Source organism: Pan troglodytes, chromosome 10 (assembly GCF_028858775.2).
Source record: "Pan troglodytes isolate AG18354 chromosome 10, NHGRI_mPanTro3-v2.0_pri, whole genome shotgun sequence".
In the NCBI taxonomy this organism is placed as follows: domain Eukaryota; kingdom Metazoa; phylum Chordata; class Mammalia; order Primates; family Hominidae; genus Pan; species Pan troglodytes.
Window position 1 is genome coordinate 8,898,860 of NC_072408.2, and position 25,794 is coordinate 8,924,653.

At 39.0% G+C, this 25,794-nt stretch overlaps 1 protein-coding gene across 11 annotated transcripts in view; it reads left to right on the top strand.

Annotated features, from left to right (window-relative positions):
• The window catches only part of ADIPOR2 (adiponectin receptor 2), a 121,586-nt gene that overhangs the window by 69,458 nt on the left and 26,334 nt on the right, over positions 1 to 25,794 (top strand). For 7 of the 11 annotated variants that reach the window (XM_054662989.2, XM_016922723.4, XM_009424601.5 and 4 more), the window contains one exon: positions 17,959 to 18,215. In XM_054662989.2, coding sequence (XP_054518964.1) covers positions 18,045 to 18,215 — 171 coding nt within the window. In that variant the 5' untranslated portion in view covers positions 17,959 to 18,044. Of the gene's footprint in view, positions 1 to 17,958; positions 18,216 to 21,355; positions 21,456 to 25,794 lie in introns of all 11 variants that reach the window. The other 4 variants (XM_063786227.1, XM_063786226.1, XM_063786228.1 and 1 more) reach the window with 1 other exon arrangement.

Consider the following 25,794-nt stretch of genomic DNA (forward strand, 5'->3'; position numbering starts at 1 on the left):
TTTTTGGAGGTGGATGAACTTTTCCACTCAAAACTATCTTGTCAGCCTCACACATATTTATTAAAGGAGTGAGTATGCTTAAGAGACAGATTTTTTGTGTTGGTTGAAGAAACCATTTTGGATATTTTTCTCTATTGTGACTGGGACTGAATTTTTAGATTGATTTATATTTCCTTTGAAGAACAAAGGAGTATTTTTCTCGAAAATGAGAATTAACAGGAGCATTAATAACAACAAAAAGTTTGTCTGTTAAACGTATTTGGGGAGATTATTTGTTTTCAAAGAATAACATTTCTTGTGTGAGTCATTATATTCAGCAAAATTTCTTTTGTGATAATTTTATGCTGCCATAAAATTTTTTGGGAAAATAACTTTAAAAAAACTTCAAAAAATTTTATTTTAGAGGGGCAGTAGTGCAGTTGGAAGAGGAATTTTAAGTCAAAGAACAGTAAAACATGAATTCTTTCAGAAGACAGTTGAAAATTTACTGTGCATCAGAAACATTACTTAGCTCTGAACATAAAAAATGATGAAGGTACTGCTCTCTGCCTTTATGTCTTTGTGTGTAGTCTAATGGGAGACACAAGTAAATAAGAAACAATGGGTCAAGGTCATTATAGTAGTAGTTACACAGGTAGGTGCATATGCTTCTAGTCTAGCCAGTGGGATGCTGTGTAAATTGTAGCTATGTGGAGAAGCCTTGAGATTTCCCTCTCTGAAAGTAAAATGATTGCCTTAGGGCAGGGTTAGCAAACTATAGCTAGCCCCTAGGTATCTACCTGTTTTTGTATGGCTCATGAGCAAAGATTGGTGTTTACATTTAAAAATAGTTTAAACAAAATAATATTTTGTGATAGATGAATGAAAATTATATGAAATGGAAATCTCAGTGTTAATAAAGTTTTATTGGAACACAGCCACATTAATTCATTTACATATTGTCTGACCACTTTCGTACTGCACTAGCTGAGTTGAGTTTTTTGTAGGAGAGACCTTTTGTGGCCCACGAAACCTAAAATATTTATAACCTGGCCTTTTATTATAGAAAAAGTTTGTTGAGCCTTCTTTAGAGTGTTATGAGCCCTGACTTTTTATGACCTCAATCACACATGCAGTTTCCTTAAGTTCCTTATTATATGTTTAAAAGTTAAATTAGCTGGGCGCAGTGGCTCACGCCAGTAATCCCAGCACTTTGGGAGGCTGAGGTGGGTAGATCACCTGTGGTCAGGAGTTCGAGACCAGCCTGGCCAACATGGTGAAACCCCGTCTCTACTAAAAATACAAAAAATTAACTGGTCGTGGTGGCACATGCCTGTAATCCTAGCTGCTCAGAAGGCTGAGGCAGGAGAATTGCTTGAACCCGGGAGGCAGAGGTTGCAGTGAACTGAGATTGCATCGTTGTACTCCAGCCTGGGCGACAAGAGCGAGGCTCCATCTCAAAAAAAAAAAAAAAAAAAAAAAAAAGAAGTTAAATTTTAAGTGGCTGTATAAAGGATTATGATGATGCCTACCTTGAATGGTAAGCTTTTAGGTGTAACTTTTCAGTTATTTCTGCTGAAAAATGCTAAAGTGATGTGCTATTCTGTTGAAAGCCAAGTGTATTGATTTGCTAGGCCTGCCATAAAGTACTGCAGACTGGGTGGCTTAAATGACAGAAATGTATTTTCTCACAGTTCTGGAGGCTAGAGTTTCAAGATCAACATGTCAGCAGGTTTGGTTTCTCCTATCACCCCTCTCCTTGGCTTGCAATTGTTGCCTTCTCTCTGTCCTCACAGGGCCTTTCCTCTCGGCATGTATTCCTCCCTGGTGTCCCTTCTTACAAGGACATCAGTCATAGTGGATTAGGCCCCCCACCTTGTAACTTCATTTAACCTTGATTACCTCTCTAAAGCCTCTATTTCCAAATACAGTCTCATTGTAAAGTACTGGGGGTTAGGACTTAACATATGAATTTTGAGAGGCTACAATCAGTGCACACCGCCAGGGAATTTCTGATAGAAACTTCATTTGTTTACACATTAAGCAGATCTTGAGGGTGCGTACTGTGTGACAGATCCTGTTCTAGATATGTATGGGTGTGTACTGTGTGACAGATCCTGTTTTACGTATGTATGTGTGTGTACTGTGTGACAGATCCTGTTTTAGATACATATGGTGAACAAGACAAACAAGATTTGACACTTAAGAGGCTGGTGGTTTAGTTGAGAAAGACAGATAATTAATAGGAAAATAAATATTTGAGAGAGTGATAAGGACTGTGAAGGAAATTAAACTGTGTCAAGTGTTAGAATGATTAGTGTGAAGGGTCATCAGGTAAGGGCTTCCTGAAAAGGTGACCTTTTACCTGGGAGCTTAAATGGTAAGGGATAGCTAGCTAGTTAAGTTCCCAGGCATGTTTCTAGGGCCTGATGTTGATCAAGATTGGTATGGAAAAGGATCAAAAGAATAGTGAGTCAATTAGGGAGCTTTATAAGTTGAGGTTGGAGAGGTTGGTGGGGCAAAATCATTAAGGGCCTTGTGGGAATTATGGTAAAGATTTGGCTTCCTTTTGCACAAGGAATAAAATCTGGAGGGATTTTAGCAGGGGAGTGACATGATTTTTCTGTTTGAAAGAGCACTTTGGCTGCTAAATAAAGAGAGGAAACTGCAGGTATGAGAGTAGAAGATAGGGAGGCCTGTTAGGGGATTATCAAAGTATTGTAGGTCAGAGATATTGGTGGTTTAGCTAAGATCGTGGCAGGGAAGAGAAAAAGAAAGGGAAATAAATTGAGAGATATTTTGGGAGATAAAATCCATGTATTATTTACTAATGGATTAAGTATGGGGGCTTAGGAAGAGGGAGGAATATCTTTGGCAATAGTGTTGTGTAATACTGTCCACTGTAGCAAGTGAACCTATAGTGTTAGCAAATCAGATAGATGATTGCTGCAGCAGCAAGTTACAGAATATAATTTGGAAAGGAAAAAAGCCTTCAGTCATTAAATAGGAAAACAGAAGGCAGGTAAACAATGCTATGGTTTAATTATGTTCAACTTACAGGCTTATGACTACTAGACAACCAATGGGGAATTCATAGTTTGCCATAGAGAATGCCTTTGGGACACATAACCTGTTTGGAATGAAAAAGCCCTGGAGACTATTGTAAAATAACAAATGTCAGGTTTGATGGAATGACTATGCATGCAATTAAGTGATTTTCTTTAGTGCTAGAGTTCTTTTTTCCTAGGTAAATCATTTTAAAAAATGGACCAGACTTTGTGAAAGTAGATATGTTACATAAAATAATGTTAGCTAAAGATGAATGGAATAGGTTAAGAGTGTCTTCTTGAAAATTTGAACTATATCTCTTTCAAAAAGAATTTTATTACCTCTAGGCTGGACTTGACTGAAAAGTTAAAAAAAAAAAAAAAAGACAAAATCTTATGATTGTTGAACTCCCAATGAGGAGTCAGAGAATTGTGAGAGCCAGGGTCTGTTTTTTGTCACTTTTCTCTCTCTCTTTTTTTAAGATAGCATCTTGCTATCTGCAGGCTGAAGTGCAGTGGTGCGATCACAGCTGCTTGCAGCTTCGAACTCTTAAGCTCAAGTGATCCTCCCACCTCAGTGTCCTGAGTAGTTGGGACTGCAGGTGCACACCACCACGCCTGGCTTATTTTTGCATTTTTTGTAGAGACGGGGTCTTGCCGTGTTGCCCAGGCTGGTCTTGAACTCCTGGGCTCAAGCCATCTGCCCACCTGGGCCTCCCAAAGTGCTGGGATTACAGGCGTGAGCCACTGTGCCCAGCTGCCACTTTTTTCTATGTTTAGAAATCTACCTCTGAGCCTTATTCCCCACCCATAAGGCAGGTAACCACTAGATGGCTAATTTTGAAAGAGCGAGAGCATTCAGAGATGCACAGTAATTCTAAGTTCTGAGTAGAATACAGTCATCCCTTGGTATCCATGGGGGATTGGTTCCAGGACCTCCCATGGATACCAAAATCTGTGGATGCTCAAGTTCCTGATAGAGAATGGCATACTGTTTGCATATAACCTATGCACATCTTCCTGTATATTGTAAATCATGTCTAGATTACTTGTAGTACCAAATACAATGTAAATGCCCTGTAAATAGTTACTATACTGTATTGTTTAGGGAAAAAAGTCTACATGTTCAGAATAGATGTAATTTTAAAAATCTGGATAATTTCCATCTGTGGTTGGTTGAATCCACAGATGCAGAACCCATTGATATAGAGGGCTGACTGAATACAAAAGCAAGGCAAGTGTGATAGCAGCCTTCTTTTACTTCAGGATTCAGGATTTACTTCTTTACTTCAGGATCAAATATTTTTACTTTTCGATTTTATTTTTTTGTTTGTGAAGAGTTGGGAGTTGCTGGGTTTAGTTATGCTACTCTCTTATTAAGGGAGAATATAGCAGTCCTAGAGGGATTTGCAAACTATAGCTCTTGGGGAAACATTCAAAATTTTCCTTATGTAAGAAATTTTATGAGTCTTGAGGGCCAGATGTGGTTGCTCATGCCTGTAGTCCCAGCATTTTGAGACGCCAAGGCTGGAGGATCTCTTGAGGTCAGGGGTTTGAGACCGGCCTGGCCAGCATGGTGAAACCCCATCTCTACCAAAAAAAAAAAAAAAAAAAAACAAACAAAACAGGGAGCCAAGATTGTGTCACTGCACTCCAGCCTGGGTAACAGAGCGAGACACTGTCTAAAAAAAAAAAAAAAAAGGAAATTCTATGAGTCTTAAATTACATCAAGTAGCTTTGGAGGCAATAGTTTAAATTCTCTAAAATACTGGGCACATTAGCTCATTCCTGTAAGCACTTTGGGAGGCTGAGATGGGAGGATCACTTGAGGCCAGTAGTTCAAAACCAGCCTGGGCAACAGAGTGAGACTCCAGTGCTACAAAAAATTAAAAATTAGCTGGGTGTGGTGGGCACACACCTGTAGTCTTAGCTTCTCTGGATGGAGGCTGAGGCGGGAGGATTGCTTGGGCGCAGAAATTCAAGGTTACAGTGAGCTGTGATTGTGCCACTGCACTCCAGAGCGAGACCCTATCTCTAAAAATATTAAATTAAAAAAAACCCATACAACTCAAATTTCCAGGTACTGTTATTAATATGAGTTATCTTGAACTGTTGAAAAATTAATCACTTATTATTGATTTCTATCTGCATATTAAAGATCTGGCTTAAGAGTCTTGCATTTGATGAATAGGCTTTTCTATGTTATATACAAGAAAAAGGAGATAAAATTCTTTTTTATTACATTAAAAAACAGGACTCTGGGAATTGTCACTTTATGATCAGCCTTTTATTTTTTCCAGACTGTGTCATTGTGTATGCCTGTCCCACCCAACGGATGAGACCACTGATCATGTTTAGCTCAAATTTATGTTGGATAGAGGTTATAGGATGGTCCTTATCTGAATGCAGAAAGGAATGTTTATTTTGCTGTTATGTTTTATGTGGGATAAAATGCTTGTAAAGTCTTTTTTTTTCTTTATTTTTTTTTTGAGACGGAGTCTTGCTCTGTTGCCCAGGCTGGAGTGCAGTGGTACGATCTTGGCTCACTGCAAGCTGTGCCTCCCAGGTTCATGCCATTCTCCTGTCAGCCTCCCGAGTAGCTGGGACTACAGGCAGCCGCCACCACACCTGGCTAATTTTTTGTATTTTTAGTAGAGACAGGGTTTCACCACATTAGCCAGAATGGTCTTGATCTCCTGACCTCGTGATTTGCCCGTCTCGGCCTCCCAAAGTGCTGGGATTGCAGGTGTGAGCCACCACGTCCAGCTTTTTTTGTTGTTGTTGTTTTCCGAGACAGAGTCTTTGGCTCTGTCACCCTGGCTGGTTAGTAGTTGGAACTATAGGCGCGTACCGCCACGACCAGCTAATTTTTGTATTTTTTTGTAGAGATGGGGTTTCACCATGTTGACCAGGCTGATCTTGAACTCCTGACCTCAAGTGATCCACCTGCCTTGGCCTCCCAAAATGCTGGGATTACAGGTGTGAGCCACCACATCTGACCTACTTGAAAATTCTTAAATGGTGCCTTATACTTTCTGGTAATAAAAGCACTATTTTAATGTTTGGAACTATTTTCATTATTTGCTAACCTTACAATTAAAACATCCTTTTATATTTATCTTTGGATAGATATGAGGGGACCTCAAAAAGTTTGTGGAAAAATGGAATTAAAAGATAAAAGTACAAAATATAAACTTTATTCTCAATATAAGCTCTATCGAGTTCAAGAAAATTTTGTAAGCAATAATGCTAGCCATTTAGTCCACTCCTAAAGAAGTCCTGTAACCATATCAGTATGTGCAGTCTTTTTTTTGCATTATTAATTAAAGAAAAATGGGTGCCCTTTAAATTTTTTTTTAAGGTTTGGAAACAAAAAGAAGTCAGAAGGAGCCAATCAGCCCTGTTTGGTGGATGCCCTGTGATTTCCCATTGAAACCCTAGCAAAACTGCCCATTTGAGAGGAATGAGCAGGAACCTTGTGGTGGTGAAAGTCAACAAGATTCCTTGAGCATTCCAAAAAGCTTTTGTCATGACCTTTACTCTTGATGGGTTTGCTTTTGCTCTAACTGGATCACTTTCATCTCTTGGTACCCATTGCTTTGTTTTTTTCTTTGTCTTCAGGATCACACTGGTAAAGTCATGTTTCATCTCCTGTTAAAATTTTTCAAAGAAATTCCACATGCTCTTGTTGCCACTTGTTTAAAATTTGCATTGAAGGCACTGCTTTTGTCTGTGGCCGATCTGAGCACAATGGTTTTAGTACCCATCAAGCAGAAAGTTTGTTCAACTTAAATTTGTTAGATTTGTATACGCTGAATGAATTTATATGTCTATGGTCTTGGCTGTTGTTTGTGCTGTTAATCATTGGATCTCTACATTTACAAACGGGATGAATTTTTTCCTAAAAAATTTATGTTGATAGTCTGCTACTGCAGGCTTCATCTTCAGTATCATCTTGTCCCTTCTTACAATGAATTGTCCTATTTATAAACTGCTGATTTCTTAGGGGCATTGTTTCTATAAAGTTTTCGTAAAGCACCAGTGATTTTACCATTCTTCCACTCAAACTTCACCATAAATTTGATGTTTTGTTCTTGCTTCAATTTTAGCAGAATTCATGTTGCTCTGTTAGGGTGCTTTTCAAACCAATGTCTTATCCTTCTTAGTGCCTCAAACTACATCTTGTTCAGATGTGTTATAACAAGTTAGTACCAGCTTATTTTGGTGCAAAATTTTATCGAAATTCATGCATAGTGTTTTCATAAAACATGTTACACGAACTTTTTGAAGATCCCTTGTACCTGCAGTCCAAAATTCAAAAGTTACTAAAGAATGTAAAATAAAAATAAGTCTTCTTCCTATGCTTGTTTTCACTTACCCAGTTTCCTTCCTCATCTTCCTGATGGATTAAAAAAAATGACATGATCTAAAAAATATGATCTATTTTAGGTCTAAGGACATGTATAGGTTGAAAGTGAAAGGACTGAAAGAGTTATCACATGCAAATAGTAACTAAAAGAGAGCTGGGACAGTTTGCTAATATCAGACAAGATAGATTTTTAGTTAAAAACTCTTATAAACACTTATTATTAAGAGGCTGGGTGTGGTGGCTCATGCCTGTAATCCCAGCACTTTGAGAGGCTGAGGTGTGTGGATCACTTGAGGTAAAACTTCATCTTTACTAAAAATACAAAGATTAGCCGGGCATGGTGGTCTGTGCCTGTAATCCCAGCTACTCAGGAGGCTGAGGCAGAAGAATTGCTTGAACCAGGGAGACGGAGGTTGCAGTGAGCCGAGATCAAGCCATTGCACTCCACCCTGGGCGACAGAACAAGACTGCCTCAAAAACAAAAAACAAAAAACAAAAAAAACCCTCTTATAAGAGACAAGGAAGAGCATTAAATAGAAGAGTCGATACACCAAGAAGATATAACAATTATAAACATGTATATACTGAACATCAGAGCTCCAAATAACCTGAAGCAAATATTGACCTCATTGAGCAACAGACAGATCTAAAATAATAACTGGAGACTTTAATATGCCACTTTCAATAATGGATAGAACAACTAGACAGATCTAGTCTAGTTAGAAGTAGAGTAGAATTATAGGCGTGGTGGCTCACGCCTATAATCCTAACATTTTACGAGACTGAAATGGGAGGATTGCTGGAGCTCAGGAGTTTGAGACCAGCCTGGATAAATAGTGAGACCTTGTCTCTACTAAAAATTAAAAAATTAGCTGGGCATGTTGTTGCACTCCTGTTGTCCCAGCTACTTGGAAGGCTGAGGTGGGAAGAGGAAGATTGCTTGAACCCAGGAGTTTGAGGTTGCAGTGAACTGTGATCATGTCCTTGCACTCTAGTCTGGGCAACAGAGTAAGACCTTGTCTCCCCCACTAACTCCACTGCCCCCACCCCCCGCCCAAAAAAATAACAAAACAAAACAAAACAAAGAAATAAAAGACTTTAACACCGCTGTAAACCAGTTGGGCCTAATAGACATGTATACTCCACTCAGTAGCTATTTTTCTCAAGTGCACATAGAACATTCTTCAGGATAGACCATATACTATGCCATAAAATTAGTCTTAATAAATTTAAAAAGATTGAAATTATACAAAGTGCCTTTTCTAATCACAATGGAATGAAAGTGGAAATATGAGAATGAGAACTGGAAAATTCACAAATATGTGGAAATTAACACACTTAACCATTGGGTCAAAAATCACAAGGTAAATTAGAAAATATCGAGACAAAAACACAGCATACCAAAACTTAGGGGTTGCAATATATGTATCACTTCATACAATTGGCTTTTCAAAATCAGTTAAGACAAAAGGTAAACATTTATATAATTACAGGTACTCTTTCTTTTTTGTTGGGCGGTGGTGGGTGGTACGTGGATTTGAATTGCTGTTTGAGGTCACTTGCTTTCAGGCTTTTGCATTTCTTTTAAGGGGGATCTTCCAGGAACAAAATCTGTTTTATTGCTTTTTAAAATCTGAGAAGGTCTGTTTCGCCTTCAGTTTTGAAACGTAGTTTTGCTAGATATAAGATTGGTTGACAGGTTTTTTTTTTCTTTTATTTGAACACTTTGATTATGTTATCTCATTGTTTTCTGTCTGCCATTGTTTCTGCTTAGAAGTCAGCTGCTAATCTTACTGGGTTCCATTTTAAAATAATGAGTCATTTGGTTCTTGCTGCTTTTAAGATTTTCTCCTTGACTTTGACTTTCAACATTTTTACTGTGAGGCATCTGTCTGGATGTCCTTGCATTTCTCTGAGATAAAATATATTGAGTTTCCTGGATGTGTGGTTTATTGTTTTCAGTACATTTGTGGAGTTTTCAGCCATTATTTCTTTGAATTTTTTTTCCCCTCTACTACTTTTTCTCCTCTCCTTTTAGAGTACCAAACTGTGCCTATTGGTGTCCCACATAGCTCTAAGATTTTCCAGTTTACTGTTGAGCCCCCCCACCCTTTATTTTTAAATTTCCATTATTGTAATTTTCAGCTTCATAATTTTTATTTGGTTCTTTTTTGTAGTTTACATCTCTTCATTGATCTCTATCTGAGGTGATATTGTCATTATGCTTTCCTTTACTTTTATTATTTATTTATTCTTTTTTTAGAGATGGAGTCTCTCTCTGTCGCCCAGGCTGGAGTGCAGTGGCGCGATCTCGGCTCACTGCAAGCTCCGCCTCCCAGGTTCACGCCATTCTCCTGCCTCAGCCTCCTGAGTAGCTGGGACTACAGGCTTCCACCACCATGCCCGGCTAATTTTTGTATTTTTAGTAGAGACAGGGTTTCACCGTGTTAGCCAGGATGGTCTCAATCTCCTGACCTCGTGATCCGCCTGCCTCGGCCTCCCAGAGTGCTGGGATTACAGGCATAAGCCACACCGCCTTCACTTCTTTAATCATGGTTTCCTTTAGTTCCGTGAACACATTTATAATGGTTAAAGTCTTTTTCTGTTAAATTTGACATCTTGTTTCTCATCATTTTTTATTGCCTGTTTTCCCTTCCCTTAGTGTATGGTCTATACTTTTCTGTTTACATGCCTCATAATTTTTTGTTGGAAACTGAACATGTTAGATAATACATTATAACAGTTCTGGGCACTGGTTCCTTTTCCTCCAGGGCTTGTTATTGTTATTTGCTCGGTATTTGTTTAGTGACTGACTAGGTTCATTTAGTGCAGTTTGTTTCCCTCCGTAGTGTTCAGCCTCTGCTACTGTTCCTCTGGAAGGTGTAATTATGGATATGCCCCCAGTTAGGATGCGTTGACAGTGCTTTTGGTAGGGCTCTCTTCTTTTCTTTCCTGGAATACACCCAATTTTTAAACTCCACTAATCGCTGGCTGATTGCTTCAATCAATCAGTTAACTGATTTCAACCAGTGCCTTGGGGTAAAATGTTCTATAGAATAATCCAAATTCTGACTCATTTGAAGGAATAGTTTCTGGGGTCAGTGTTTAATTTTTGGTCTGATTGTACCAGATACCTTATTCCCTGGTTCACTTCTGCAAACTAACCTACAGTTTAGCCTGTATCTTGATTGTCTAATTGCATGTATCTTGATTATCTTCCCAATTGCCTTTCAGCCTCCGCTATTCTTTAGAGCACCTTTAGGCCTTGACTTCATGCTATGTTGCAAATGAAGTCAGGGTCTTTGGGAAAAGATTAGGTGCTGTTTTTTTTGTTTTGTTTTGTTTTGTTGCTTTTTTTTTGTTTTTTAATCTGCTTCTAACCCCAGGCAAACAGTCTGAGCTTGAGCTTTAGAGGTGTGGGAGTGGGAACAATGACAAGTTTCTCTCTGAGTGACATGCTGTGAGTGCTTGGTGGGAGGTAGGCAGTAGCCTGGGGTCCTCCTGGTGTGGAACTACCTCCTCAAGAGCAGGGTCAAGAAGGATTGGGGTTTCATTATTTTCAGTGTGCCTGGCCCTAGGTAGAGCCTTCATTCCACAAGTGGGGGTTTGGCAGAAGGGTGCCTCCACTTCTAAACCTTCAGCAATAGGTAGCTGGGGAAGGATGGGAAGTACTGATGTCTTTTATCTCTGGGGAAGAAATCCCGTTGTCTGGGTGCTGGGGGCAGAGGGAGCGCTGTGTTCTTGCCTGCCTCAGTAGGGAGTGGAGTCTTCTTTTCTGAGCTGGGAGAGAGTGGGAAGGAAAAAAAGGGTTCAAATACCACGGACTCTTGCCTTTCTTACCGAATTTTCTAGATGTGTTCTTGAATAGATGTTTCTTCATTTGCTGTTTGCCTTTTGGACCATTTCCAGAGGTTTTTGATGGTCAGTTTTTACAAGTTTTCTCTTGGGAACAAGCCAGTGGAACCCTTTACACTGTCATTCATGCCAGAAGTCACTCTCCTTGTTGTTACCATTCTTAAATTTTAGTCATTGTGATTAGGTTTGTAGTAACATTGCATTGTGTTTTTAATTTGCGTTTCTCCCTGCAGCCTCAAAACTCCTGGGCTCAAGTGATCCTCCCACCTCAGCCTCCTGAGGAACTAGGACTGTAGGCATGTGCCACAGTCCCCCACCTGGCTAATTTTTTTAGTTTTTTTTTTTTTTTTTAAAGAAATGGGGTCTTGCTATGTTGCCCATGCTGGTCTCGAACTCTTGGCCTCAAGCTGTCCTCCCACAGCGCTTGGATTACACCTGTGAGCCACCACGCCCAACCTATGTTGAAAATCTTTACATGTGATAATTTGCCATCAGTATATCTACCCTCTTTGGTGAAATGTTTGTTCATGTTATTTTCCATTTTATGGTTGTATTGTTAGTTTTTGTGCTCTTTAGTTTGGATACTTCTTTATATAGTTTAGATAGTAGTCTTGTCTGTGTTGATTATGTGATGTGCAAATATTTTCTTGTAGTCTAACTTGTCTTTTCAACATTTTAACAGGCTCTTTTTTTTTTTTTTTTTTTTTTGAGACGGAGTCTCACTCTGTCGCCCAGGCTGGAGTGCAGTGGCGCAATCTCAGCTCACTGCAAACTCCGCCTCCCGGGTTCACACCGTTCTCCTGCCTCAGCCTCCCGAGTAGCTGTAACTACAGGTGCCCGCCACCACGCCTGGCTAATTTTTTATATCTTTATTAGAGATGGGGTTTCACCGTGTTAGCCAGGATGGTCTCAATCTCCTGACCTTGTGATCTGCCCGCCTCGGCCTCCCAAAGTGCTGGGATTACAGGCGTGAGCCACCGTGCCTGGCCTGCGTTTTACATTTAAGTCTATGATCCATTTTGAGTTAATTTTTGCATGAAGTGTGACCTAAATTTGCAGGTTGAAGTTTTTTTTTTAAGTTTTTTGTCTATGGATGTTCAATTATTTCAGCACCATTTATTGAAAAGGTTATCCTTCCATTATTGAATTGCTTTGGATATTTGTAAACGTGTTTAGGGAAAAACTCTCCTCAAACTGTGTTTTTCCTCTACCGTCATACCACAGCAATAATCAACACAGAAGAAGACTTCTGTGATCACACGCATGGGGTTGTTTTCCCCACACACCAAGCAGCAGTCACCAGCCTGAGTGTCCTCTAATTCAGTTCGACACTATCTCCGGGTCATTGGTGTCAGATCCCACAGGTTGAGGGCTCCGTACCTAAGACTGCTCCCCTAACACACACACCAGTTATAAGTCGGGGCCTCCAGAACTTCTGACCAACCAGCTTCAAGTTGGGGCTCCCATGGCCCCCTCTTTGGGTTCATTAATTTGCTGGACTGGCGCACAGAACTCAGGGAAACACTAATTTATGCTTACTAGTTTATTATAAAGAATATTGCAAAGGTTACAGATGAAGGGACGTGCAGGGCTACGTATGGGGGAAGGGGTATGGAACTTTCATGTCCTCCCTGGATGCTCCACCCACCAGGAACCTCTGTGTGTTCAGCTGTCTTGAAGTTCACTGAACCCTGTCCTCTTGGGTTTTTATGGAAGCTTCATGACATCAACATTCCTACCCCAAGGGCATAGATGGGACCCTACATGAGAGAGTCTTAAGACCCGCAGTCAAAAAGTCAGGGGAACATTAAGTGTGGAAGGCGGGCAGGAGAAAGTCAGAGGCCTGCCTCTGAGGCCTAACACTTCCAACATTATAATGAAAGACTGGAATAAAGGCTATGGGAGTTAAAGCCAGGAACCAGGGATGAAGACCAATAGATATCATAGCACCACAATAAAATAACAGGCATACTTGTGTGGGTCATTTCTGGGTTCTCTATTCTGTTCTGTTACTCTATGTGTGTATTCTTTTGCTCACACCAACACAGTCTTGACTAGCTATGTAGTTGGCCTTCAGTGAGGTCTTTTTCGATTGTTTTAGCTATTTTGGAGCTTTGCCTTCCATGTAAGTTTTATAGTGAGTTTTTATCTACAAAAATCCTTGCTGGGATCTTGATGGGAATTGTATTAACCTATAGAACAATTTGGAGAGAATTGACATCTTTACTGAGTCAGTATATTGCTGAGAACATAGTATAACATATTGCTATTTGTTTAGTTTTTTTTTTTTTTTTTTTGAGAAATGGGGTCTCATGCTGTTGTCCAAGCTGGAGTGCAGTGGTGTCATCATAGTTCACTGCAGCCTCGAACTCCTGGACTCAAGCAATTCTCTCACCACATTCTCTTGAGTACCTAGACTACACAGGTGCATGCCACTAAACTCAGCTAACTTTTAATTTTTTTTTAGTGACATGGTCTTGTTGCCCAGGCTGGTCTCAAACTCCTGGTCTTGAAGTGATCCTCTTGCCTCAGTCTCTTGTATTTGTTTAGATTTCTGATTTATTTCATCAGCAGTTTGGAATTTTTAGCATATAGGGCCTATACGTATTTTGCTAAGCGTATACTTAAAGTATTTAATTTTCTGTGGAGCAGTTGTAAATGGTATTGTTTAAAATTTCAGTTTCTACATGTTTATTGTTAATATATAGAAAAGTAAATGATGGCTGGGCACAGTGGCTTATACCTTTAATCCCAGCACTTTGGGAGGCCAACGTGAGAGGATCACTTGAGTTCAGGAGTTCAAGACCAGCCTGGGCAACATAGCGAGACTCCATCACTACAAGAAATTAAAAAAAAAAAAAAAAAAGGCCAGGTATGGTGGTGTGCACCTGTAATCCTAGGTACTTGGCAGGTGGAGGGCAGGAGGATTCGTTGAGCCCAGGAGTTCAAGGTTACAGTGAGGTATGATTGCACCATTGCACTCCAGCCTGGGCAACAGAGTGAGACCCTGTGTCTCTAGAAAGAAAAGAGAAGTGATTGATATTTGAGTGTTGATCTTGAATTCTTCCTGAACTCATTATTTCTAGAATTTTTTTTGTAGATCCTCAGTAACATTTTAAGATTTGTTTTGAAGTGTTTTATCTTTTTTCTATTGTGATGTATTCTTATTTCATAATGACCAAATATTGTGGGGTTTTAGGATGAAGGCTGTTGAAATCCATATATCAATTTTATGCCCCATCACATTGATGATTTTTCTTATTTATAATTTTTTCTTTAGTTGATTCTCCTGGATTTTATAGATAAAAGAGTCATATAATCTGCAAATAGTTACAGTTTACCTTTTTTCCCCCAATTTTTATACTCATTTTTTTTCCTCATTTAATTATCTAAGACTTCCAAGATAGAGTTAAATAATGCTGGTAATACCATTTTCTGGCTTTAGACTCTTAGACTTGTTTGCTTTTTTTTTTTTCTTCAAGGCATTGCATGCTAGTAGGAGTTCATTTTATTTCAGTAGGTAGAATGCAGATAAAGTAAAACATATAGTAAATTTCAGTTCTCTAGTGTGTTCTAGTATTGAGGTGTTCTGTTTTGTTAAATTTATGGGAACCTGAAGGTTGACATAAATACTTTTGCTTCAACAGTTCTATTGTTGAAAGTCAATATTATAGGCCTTCCTGCTTTTTGTAGAGTGGCCAATATTTGATTTCTTTGTAGATTTTGCAGCACTTTATTTTCTTCATTCTTATTTTATCATACTTGTCAATTTAGAAAACAGTATTGATAGGAATGTATATTGATCTCAGGACTTTACTGGAGAGTTGATTTTCTTCTTTTTATTTTAAGGAGGATCCTTAAAAATTATTGGGGAACTCTTATTTGTTGTCATTTGATTTCTTCTTCTGAGATGAGGATTACAAAACAATTCTAACTAATGGAGCTTTTCAGTTTTTCTTTTTTATTACGAGACGGGGTCTTTGCTTTGTTACTCAGGCTGGAGTGTAGTAATGCCATCAGAGCTCAGTGCAACCTCGAACTCCTGGGCTCAAGTGATCCTCCCACTTCAGCCTCTTGAGTAGCTAGGACTACAGCCATGAGCCACGTGCCACCACACCCGGCTAATTAAAAAAAATTTTTTTTTTGTAGAGATGGGTCTCACTTTGTTGCCCAAGCTGGTTTTGAACTGCTGGGCTCAAGTGATCCTCCTGCCACAGCTACCCAAAGTGCTGGGATTACAGGTGTGAGCCACTGTGCCTGCCCGAGCGTGCGTTTATAGTCTCATAAATGAGCGACATTCCTCCATATATAGCTCCTGCTGATGAGAAGTTTGGTGTGCTGATATTTTTCTTTTCTTTTCTTTCTTTCTTTCTTTCTTTTTTTTTTTTTTTTTGAGATGGAGTTGCCAGGCTGGAGTGCAGTGGCATGATCTCGGCTCACTGCAGCCTCTGCCTCCCGGGTTCGAGCAATTCTCCTGCCTCAGCCTCCTAAGTAGCTGGGATTACAGGCACGCGCCACCACACCCAGCTAATTTTTTGTATTTTTAGTAGAGACTAATTTTTTGTATTTTTAGTAGAGGTTTTCACCATGTTGGCCAGGATGGTCTAGATCTTCTGACCTTGTGATCTGCCCGTCTCGGCCCCCCAAAGTGCTGGGATTACAGGCGTGAGCCACTGCTCCTGGCCTCTTTTTTTTTTTTTTTTGAAGATAATGTCTCGCTCTGTTGCCCAGGCTGGAGTGCGGTGGCGTGATCTTGGCTCACTGCAAACTCCGCCTCCCAGGCTCAAGTAATCCTCTCACCTTGGCCTCCCTAAGTGCTGGGATTACAGGCATGAGCCACTGTGCCTAGCCTAGTGTGGTGATATTTCAAGAACACTTTACAAAGCTTTATTCTACTTGCTACAGCTTGAGCATCAAGATCCTGACTCTGTAGTTTTCTTGTGATATAAACCAACTACACTTAGGGTTCATTTTCTTATCTTTTACTCACCCCAGTCTTAATTTTGTTGCACGGTGGAAAGCACATGAACTTCATGAGGTTCAGAAACTGGGTATAACACAGCTGCTTCTCTTTGAATCCTAATGACCTTGAATAAGTTATCCAAACTCTAATCCTCAAAATGGAGGATAATAATACCTCAGAGGGCTATATTTAAAGATGCTGTGAAGTACCACATGTAAATTATCTGGTACAGAATTTACCTTTGTTGATTCTCAGTAAATGTTTGCTGCCTCTCCCCTGAAACAAAATGAAATGGTGTGTGTGAATAGCTTTGTGAGCTTTAAATAATATAATTAAATAGAAGCCATTATTCTGTTTCCTCTTTCAGAAATGGGCATTAATAACATAATTTATAATCTCAGTAGTATCATGTGCTTGGCCCAGGTACATGCCCAGCTTTGGTATTCTTTAGATTTTTGTTTCTTCTTGCCCTACATACTTTGAAAGCCCTTGGAGAAATCCTACAGCAAATTCACATGATTTATGAAACCAACAGTTGACTAATTCTTACTCTGTTTCTTTGACTAATTCTTAGTCTATGTATCCACATATATGAACACTAAATCCACCTGTTACCTTCTTTTTATGGTATCTGGGTTCTCCTACTTTGCCCTACTTCTTTCCCCACTAAGAACTTTGAACCACATGGAATTTATTAGCTAGCATATACCCTGGTCTCTTCCTGTTTTGGTATTTCTGGTTGGATTGACTGTGATAATCCTTATTGGATATTCAACTAATTGTCTAAAATAAGCTTACATATCATGAGTTAAGAGGTAGAGTGCCAAGGACTTGAAAAGCTTGAACTCCTAGGACTTACTTGCTGCAGTCCAGTTTAGAGAGAAATTAATGATTTCTGAAAATGTTCTTAGCACTCAAGAGCATTGAGATATTATCAAATATTCATTAAACATTTGTGTGCATAGCACTTTCTGGGAACCCAGATGGATGTAAAACGTGTATGCTTTGGTCCTGAGTTTCTTCCTTCCAGGGTAGTCTAGTTAGAGTTCAGAATAACTCAAAAAAGTTGAAATGTAAGACATTAAGCCTTTTGAATACAAAATATTATGGATAATATGTGCTTATAAATTTGAAGACTTTGTCCTGTTTATTTTTTATAAAGTGTGGTGAATTTTGTTTTCCTTTACCTGTGAACTAGAAATAAAAATACCCTGTGGGGTCACTGTGATGTTTAAATGAGATTGGATATGTAAAGCCCAGTTATAATATATAGACTTACATATATTCTAATACATACAATTAGTATTTAGAATTGTAAATTCTAATTGTATACTATTTTTTAAATTAAACAAGTAATATGATACATGGTTAGAAAAAATGCAGGCAGAACAAAGTAAGTATTCTTCTCACTTCAGACCCGAGGTTCTTCCGTATGTTCTTCTGTACCAAGAGTATGGTTTTAAATATTTTTCATTAATTATTCTAGAACATATGCACTTACATATACTTACATATTTTTATAACATGTAAGTGGGAACATATTATTCATGTTGTCTTGTATCCTGTGTTTTTCATTTAAAAAGAGATTTTTGGCTATATTCCCTGTCAACAAATATAGCTTTTAAATACATTATTCTTTTATTATTGATTGCTGAGTATTCTGTCGTTTGGATATGTGATAATATAACTGATATTTTCCGCCAGCACTCCTTTAATGCATTTTTTCAAAACTTGCATCTTCTTAGGATCAACTCACTATCCTGAAGGTCCATTCTCCCAAGAAGAGGGGACAGAAAGACAGATCTGTTTGTAAGAAAGGCTTGGGTATCCCATGAACGAGCCAACAGAAAACCGATTGGGGTGCAGCAGGACTCCAGAGCCAGATATAAGGCTCAGAAAAGGGCACCAACTGGATGGTACAAGAAGAGGTGATAATGACAGCCACCAAGGAGATTTGGAGCCCATTTTAGAGGCGTCTGTTCTGTCTTCCCATCATAAAAAAGTAAGTCAAATTGGAAGAATGATAAACAAAGGAAAAAATGTGGAGGATGTGGCAGAGGGAGGATATGGGGAAAAAAAAGTGTGGGTCCATTGCTGGAGGGAGGATGGGGTGGTAAGAAGGAAACTTGCACATTTGTATTTTTTTCTTCTGGATAACTTGAAGTCTCTTATCCTTATTATTATTATTATTATTATTATTACTACTACTACTACTACTATTGAGACGGAGTCTCGCTCTGTCACCCAGGCGGAGTGCAGTAGCATGATCTCGGCTCGCTGCAACCTCCGCCTCCCGGGTTCAAGCGATTCTCCTGCCTTGACTACAGGTACATGCCACCATGCCAGGCTAATTTTTGTAGCTTTAGCAGAGACGAGGTTTTGCCATGTTGGCCAGGCTGGTCTCGAACTCCTTACCTCAGGTATCCTCCCACCTCGGCCTCCCAAAGTGCTGGGATTACAGGCATGAGTCATCGTGTCCAGCTTCTTATTCTTAAATTAGCTTAGATATTATTTGATTTTGATTTTATGGTTAATGTCTTTCTGCTGACTCTTTTTTTTTTAATTTCGGAGACGGAGTCTCGTTCTGTCGCCAGGCTGGAGTGCAGTGGCGCGATCTCAGCTCACTGCAACCTCTACCTTCCAGGTTCAAGTGATTATCCTGCCTCAGCCTCCCGAGTAGCTGGGATTACAGGCACCTGCCACCACGCCTGGCTAATTTTTTGTATTTTTAGTAGAGATGGAGTTTCACCATGTTGGCCAGGATGGTCTCCATCTCAACCTCCTTATCCGCCTGCCTCGACCTCCCAGAGTGCTGGGATTATAGACGTGAACGACTGCGCCTGGCCTCTGCTGACTCTTAAAAGCGTACTTAACCTGCTTTATCTTGTTGAAGGGAGAAGACGTGTTCTATGGGTGCCATATAATCTAATTTAACCATACTTTAGTTATGACGTTATCTGTTATTTCTGGAGAAATTCGAATTGCGTGTTAGAGCTACTTTTCCAGAAATTGTTTACCTCCAGTGTATACCTTGGGAGTCAGTAGAGTTCTGAAAGCTGAAGCAGATTTTATTCTTTCATTTCCTAGAGAAAAGAGCAACCTTTAGGCAACTATACCTATAGAGCAGAAGTATCAGAAAGTCATTGTTACAGACATTTTGCTCTGTGCTTTGGAACTTCCAAATAATATAGCATGTGTTTAATGTTTTATTACTAGTACAGTGTTTCTCAAACTGTGGATTGTACCTATTAGTGGGTTTTGAAATTAATTGTATTATAAAGTGTTAAAAATTAAAGATCAAAATAGAATAAAAACATTGAAGTGTGTATATAGTAATACACATTTAAATTATTTTAGTTTTATATAGTTATGTATATAAATATGAATAATAATATGAAATACATTTCTTACTACGGGTTGTGGTTAACATTTTGAAAGCCTCTACTGGGAACAGCAGCTGGGGGAAGAGTGTTTCGAGGTAGGGGAAACAAGCTAGTGCCAAGGTCCAAAGGTGGGAATATGCTTATCTTCCTTGCCTTCCCCTCCTGCCTCCCACCACCACCTGCGCCTGCTTGTATCATCTTTCTCTTCTTTCATCTTCTCCTTTATTTTATTTTATTATTATTATTATATATTTTTTGAGATGGAGTCTCGCTCTGTTGCCCAGGCTGGAGTGCAGTGGCACCATCTCGGCTCACTGCAACCTCCGCCTCCCAGGTTCAAGTGATTCTCCTGTCTCAGCCTTCCGAGTAGCTGGGACTACAGGCCTGCGCAACCACATCCGGCTAATTTTTGTATTTTTAGTAGAGACGGGGTTTCACCATGTTGGCCAGGCTGGTCTTAAACTCCTGACTTCAAGTGATCCGCCACCTTGGCCCCCCAAATTGCTGAGATTACAGGCGTGAGCCTCTGTGCCCGGCCTTCTTCTTTTTTTTTTTTTTTTTAAAGGAGCAAAAGAAGGCCAGTGTAGTTAGAGCATGAGGAACTAGAGGGAAGAGTGAAATGAGATGAGGTCAGTGGGCCAGTCAGAGAACAGATTATACAGGTTTATTCAGGGAATTTAAATTTTATTTTAATAAAATTGCCTGGCAAGTGGGCAGCTTTTGGGGTGTTTAAACATGGAGACATTTGTGTTTTTAAAAGTATGACTCTGGTTGTGGAATGGATTATTTGAAGACAGAATGGAAGAGGGACCCAGGTGTTAGAATATAGATGAGAGATGATGTCACTTGAAACAGCGTGGTGGGAGCAGCAGAAATGGAGGGAAATGGTTGGATTCTGGATATATTTTGTGGGTCAAATCAACAAGACTTCCTGATGGATTAGCTGTAGAGTGAGGAAAATAGAGGAATCAAGGCTGATTCTCTGAGCTGAACTGAAATGGTAAAGCAAGAGGGAGGAACGGGTTTAAGTTAGGGAAATCAAGAGTGGTGTTTTGGAAATGTGAGATTCAAGATTCTTATTAGATATCTTAGAAGATATATTGAGGAGTCAGTAACTGTGTCACGATAAGATTTTTATTTACCTCTGTTTCTTAACTATTTTTAAAACTGAACTGTTCTTAAGGAATCTAAGGAATTTTCAAGCTTGAAAGAATTTCAGGCTAGCCAATTTGAGATTCATAATGGCAATAAAATTCTGTTTATCATGCTACATTATTTTTAATTACATACAAAGATCTAACATGTCACCCAGGGACCATTTCACCCACTGCTCTGTTGGGTCGCCAGTCTTTTGTCTTTCTTTTCAGCAATGGTGAGGCAGATACCCTTTTCCTCAGGGAAGAGAAGTCTGTGGTTTGTTGCCCTTGCCAATAACAAAAATGTTGGAAAGTTGAGTGGCAAAGCTTTTGCCGTTGGCATCTTTCATGTGAACCACATCAGAAGATCCAGGGTGCCTTTCTCTGTTGGTTATCACACCAGTTCTTCCCAGGTTAGCGCCTACAGTCACCATGCACAGGTTACCATTGTCAAACTTGATGAAATTGGTAATCTTGCCAGTCTCCAAATCAGTCTGAATGGTATCATTCACCTTGATGAGGGAATCAGGGTAGCGGATGGTGCCGGGCATCATGAGTCACCAGATGAAGGATTCCTTTTGCGCCCACAGAGATTTTTCTCACTTTGTATTTGGCCTCCTCAGGTGTAATAGGATGTACAGCAAAGCGACCCTTGGTGTCATAGATGAGATGGAAATTCTCCCCCGTCTTGTCAATGCTGATGACATCCATGAATCCAGCAGGGTAGGTTATATGAGTTCGGACCTTGCCATCGATCTTAATGAACCTCTGCATGTAATCTTCTTTACTTCATCTCCTGTCAGGGCATACTTAAGTCTGTTCCTTAGGAATATGATGGGGAGACACTCTCTCAACTTGTGGGGACTAGTGGATGGACGAGGAGCAAACATACCGGTCAATTTATCCAGCATCCAGTGCTTTGGAGCTGCTACCCACTTCAGATGCTTCTTGGGACCACGCGCCATGGCTGCGTTAGGCAAGGAAAGCAAAATATATTTTTAGAGTCCAGAACTTGCCCACCCAATCACTTTTGTGTCAGATTTACATTAATTGATTTTTTTATGTGTTGTAATACTATATATTTTTGTTTACTGTCTTCACTGGTTGAAGTGGTATCTTCTGTAAATAATACTTGTGTTTTAATTTCACTAATAAATAATTAGGTGGATGGGATTTTTCCCATCCTTATGAATGAACTCATTTATTGCCCTGAAAGCCTTTCTTTTATTTTCCTTTAATCTTGAGCTAATGCAAAAGTTAGCAGTATGAACAAAAGAACCATTTTTTCTTTCATTTGTTTTAATAGATTTTTCTATGAGGAGCCAAGGAAAGAAAGGATCCATAGGTTGTGGAATGTTAGAGCTGAAAAGGCCCTCCAAAATCATCTTGTTTGCCTTCCTCAATTTACCAGTGAGGAAATTGTGTTTTTATTCCTAATGAAAATTTGCGTGTGTATGTTGTTTCTCTTTGGAGTTGAAGTTGTTTGCTGAAAAAGAGAATCTATATGCAGTACTGTCCCTTGCTGCCAATTTCACGGTTAATGTATACTACACATGGGAGCTAGAAAAGAAGGGGGATAGGTAAGAGTTATAGAGAACTGCAGTTTTGAGACTGAAATTAAAGGCAAAATATATCTTCACATGATTTGAGGAGTTCCATATGCTGATTTTTTTTGTTGTTTGGAGAAAGGACTCATTTCTTAAAATTTTCAGTTTTGAAGTTGAAACATCTGAACTGTAGACTGCAACCTTCTGGATAATTCTAGTAATACCTTAATTGTATCACTTTCACAGACATTATCTCATTTGCTTCTCAAAACTATACTCTGAAATAGAAAGAGCAGATATGATTTCTTTTTGAAAGTAGACGAAAATAGGATTTAGAAAGGTTAGTTTAGGAATTTGCCCAAGGTAACATGACAAGATGAGAGCATGTGCTAAGTCTTCTGACTGCTCTTTCTGCCGAACAAAGCTGCCTTTATGAGAATTGGCACCAGATTGACTTAATGTTTCTGAATTCCAAACTCAGTCCCTGAGTTGTTTATATTGAGCCTAGAGGTTAGATTCAACAGTTGGTCTTGTTTTTTGGCAGAAGTTGTTGCAGACCTCATTTTCTGTTAGGCCAGGGTAATTTTGCTTCTCAGATGTGTTCTAACTTTGTAATGGGTTTTCTGTTTATTTTGAAAGCAAATAGAACGAATATATCATAGTACAGTCATTCACATTTCTAACAATTTTGCATCATTTTCTTTGTTTTTTCCCCTCTTTTAGAAGATGCAGATCTTAACTAAATTGCTTAGGCTTCATTTAAAACATGATGGGAGCCCTTAGGCTCTCTTAAGTTGTGGAGATTGGCATTCACATGCCAATCATGAATAAGGATCAAAGTAAAATAGGAAAAGCAGCAGGGGTGTCTCGTTTTTTATTAAGTGGAATTCTGAATTTATAAAGTAAGATTTAAGGTAATTATGTGCATTACAGACTGTGGTATCTTTTTGTACAAGTCTTTATTTACCGCCAGGTTTCTTTAAATCATTAAACCTATTAGGAGTGCCCACCTGATCACATATTGCCCTTTATAGAAAAGTACAAATGCCAGGATTTTATTCCAGGCCTGCTGAATCAGAATCTTTGCATCCTGGGTATATTTTTTTTGTTTCACAAGTAAGATGCTCACTGCTGTTTAAAAACCTCCTTCCTGGCCAGGCGCAGTGGCTCACACCTGTAATGTCAGCACTTTGGGAGGCCGAGGCAGACAGATCATGAGGTCAGGAGTTTGAGACCAGCATGTCCATCATGCTGAAACCCCGTCTCTACGAAAAATACAAAAATTAGCTGGGTGTGGTGGCAGGCACCTGTAATCCCAGCTACTTAGGGAGGCTGAGGTAAGAGAATCGCTTGAACCCGGCGGGTGGAGGTTGCAGTGAACTGAGATTGCACCACTGCACTCCAGCCTGGGTGACAGAGTAAGACTCCGTCTCGGGGAAAACAAAACAAAACAAAAAGAACAACCTCCTTCCCATAGGAGATAGTTAAGGAAAACAAACAAAACCCAAACCAGTGCCTAATTTTTTTTGATATTTATTTATTTTAAATAAGTATTTTATTTAAAATAGTTAATGTATTAAAAACTTCTTAGCAACATGCTTTGCAAAGAAATCTTAACACATTCTCTGAGGATTGTTAGGGAAATAAAGTTAGATTTATTTACTGTTTGTTAAAGGAAAATATCACATTTACTCACAGTTGACTCTTAAAACATTTTTTTTGAGATAAATTTTACATACCATAAAATTAACCCATTTAAAGCGTACAATTTAATGGTTTTATTAGTCACAGGGTTGTACAACCATCACTTCATTCTAACTTTAGGACATTTTTATCATCCCCTAAATAAACCTTAACCCATTTGCCATCACTTCCCATCTCTACCCCCAACCCTAGGCAACCTCTAGTCTACTTTCTGTCTCTATGGCTTTGTCTAATCTGGACTTTTAAATAAATGGAAGTGTAAGGCATGTGGTGTTTTGTATCTAGCTTCTTTTACTTAGCATAATGTTTTTAAGTTTCATCAATATTGTAGTATGTACCAGTACTTCATTCCTCTTTATGACTGAATAATATTCCATTGTATAGATATACAGGGGTTCTTTCTTATTTGTGGTTTCACATTCTGTGGTTTCAGTTACCCCTGGGTCAACTGAGATCTGAAAATATTAAATGGAAAATTCCAGAAATAATTTCTAAGTTTTAAACTTTGTGCTGATCTGAGTGGTGTGATGAAGTCTCTCACCTTCCTTGCCCTGTCCTGCCTTACCCAGGAAATGAATCATCCCTTTGTCCAGCATATCCATGCTGCAGATGGCTGGCTACTTAGTTACTTAGTAGTCTTCTGGTTATAAGGTCACAGATCACAAGAAGCGTGAGTGCAGTACACTAAGATATTTTGAGTGAGAGAGAGAGCATATTCACATAACTTTTTTTTTTTACAGTATATTGTTATAATTGTTCTATTTTATTATTGGTTGTTAATCTCTTACTGTACCTAATTTATAAATTAAACTATGTTATAGGTATGTATATATAGGAAAAAACACAGCATATATAGGGTCCAGCAGTATCCATGATTTCAGGCATCCACTAGGGGTCTTAGAACATATTTCCTGTGGATAGGGGGAAACTACTGTACTATAGTTTATCCAATAATGAGTTGATGGACACTGGATTGTTTCCACTTTTCGAGTGTTGCAAATAATGTTGCTATTATCATTCATGTAGAAGCTTTTGTATGGATGTGTTTTCATTTCTGTTGGGTATATACTCAGGAGGGATTTTTCTGGGTTATATGTTAACTCTGTGTTTAACATTTTGAGAAACTACCAGACTGTTTTTCATAGCAGCTGCACCAGTTTATATTCCCACCAACAATGTGTGGGGGTTCCACTTTCTCCATACCCACACTAACTATTGTTACTATATTTTGAATATAACTATCCTAGTGGGTGTGAAACGATATTTCATCATAGTCAGTTAGCTCTTGAGCTTTTATGAAGAGACCTGCCTAGGTTAACTTTAGCTCAGGATTTTAAGTATTAACCTCTTTGAGGAATTTGGAAATAGAAGCTAAATTCAAACTTACTATAAAACTCAAGTTGTGTCAATTTCACTTCAAATGGTCTTCTCATCATCTGTTCTGCCATTACTTTAATCTAAGCCACCACCATCTTCCATCTGGAATACACCTGACAGGACTTCTTGTTTTGTTTCTTGTGCTGTCCAATATATTCTTCACACAGTTCCTAGAGAGAGCTCTTAAAAATATAAAGTTTATTATGCCATTCCCATTTAAGAAATTCATTTGTTTCCCATTGCACTTATGGTACAATCCCAAATTCTTTCTATAACCTTCGGGATCCTGCGTGATCTCACTGCTGCCCTATCTGGCCAACTTCATTTCAGGACATTCTTCTCCATGTTCATTGAGCTGCAGCCGCATTGGCCTTATTTAGTTTCTTAAACAGGCTGGGCTCTTTCCAGCTTCAGAGCCTTCAAACATGGCTCTT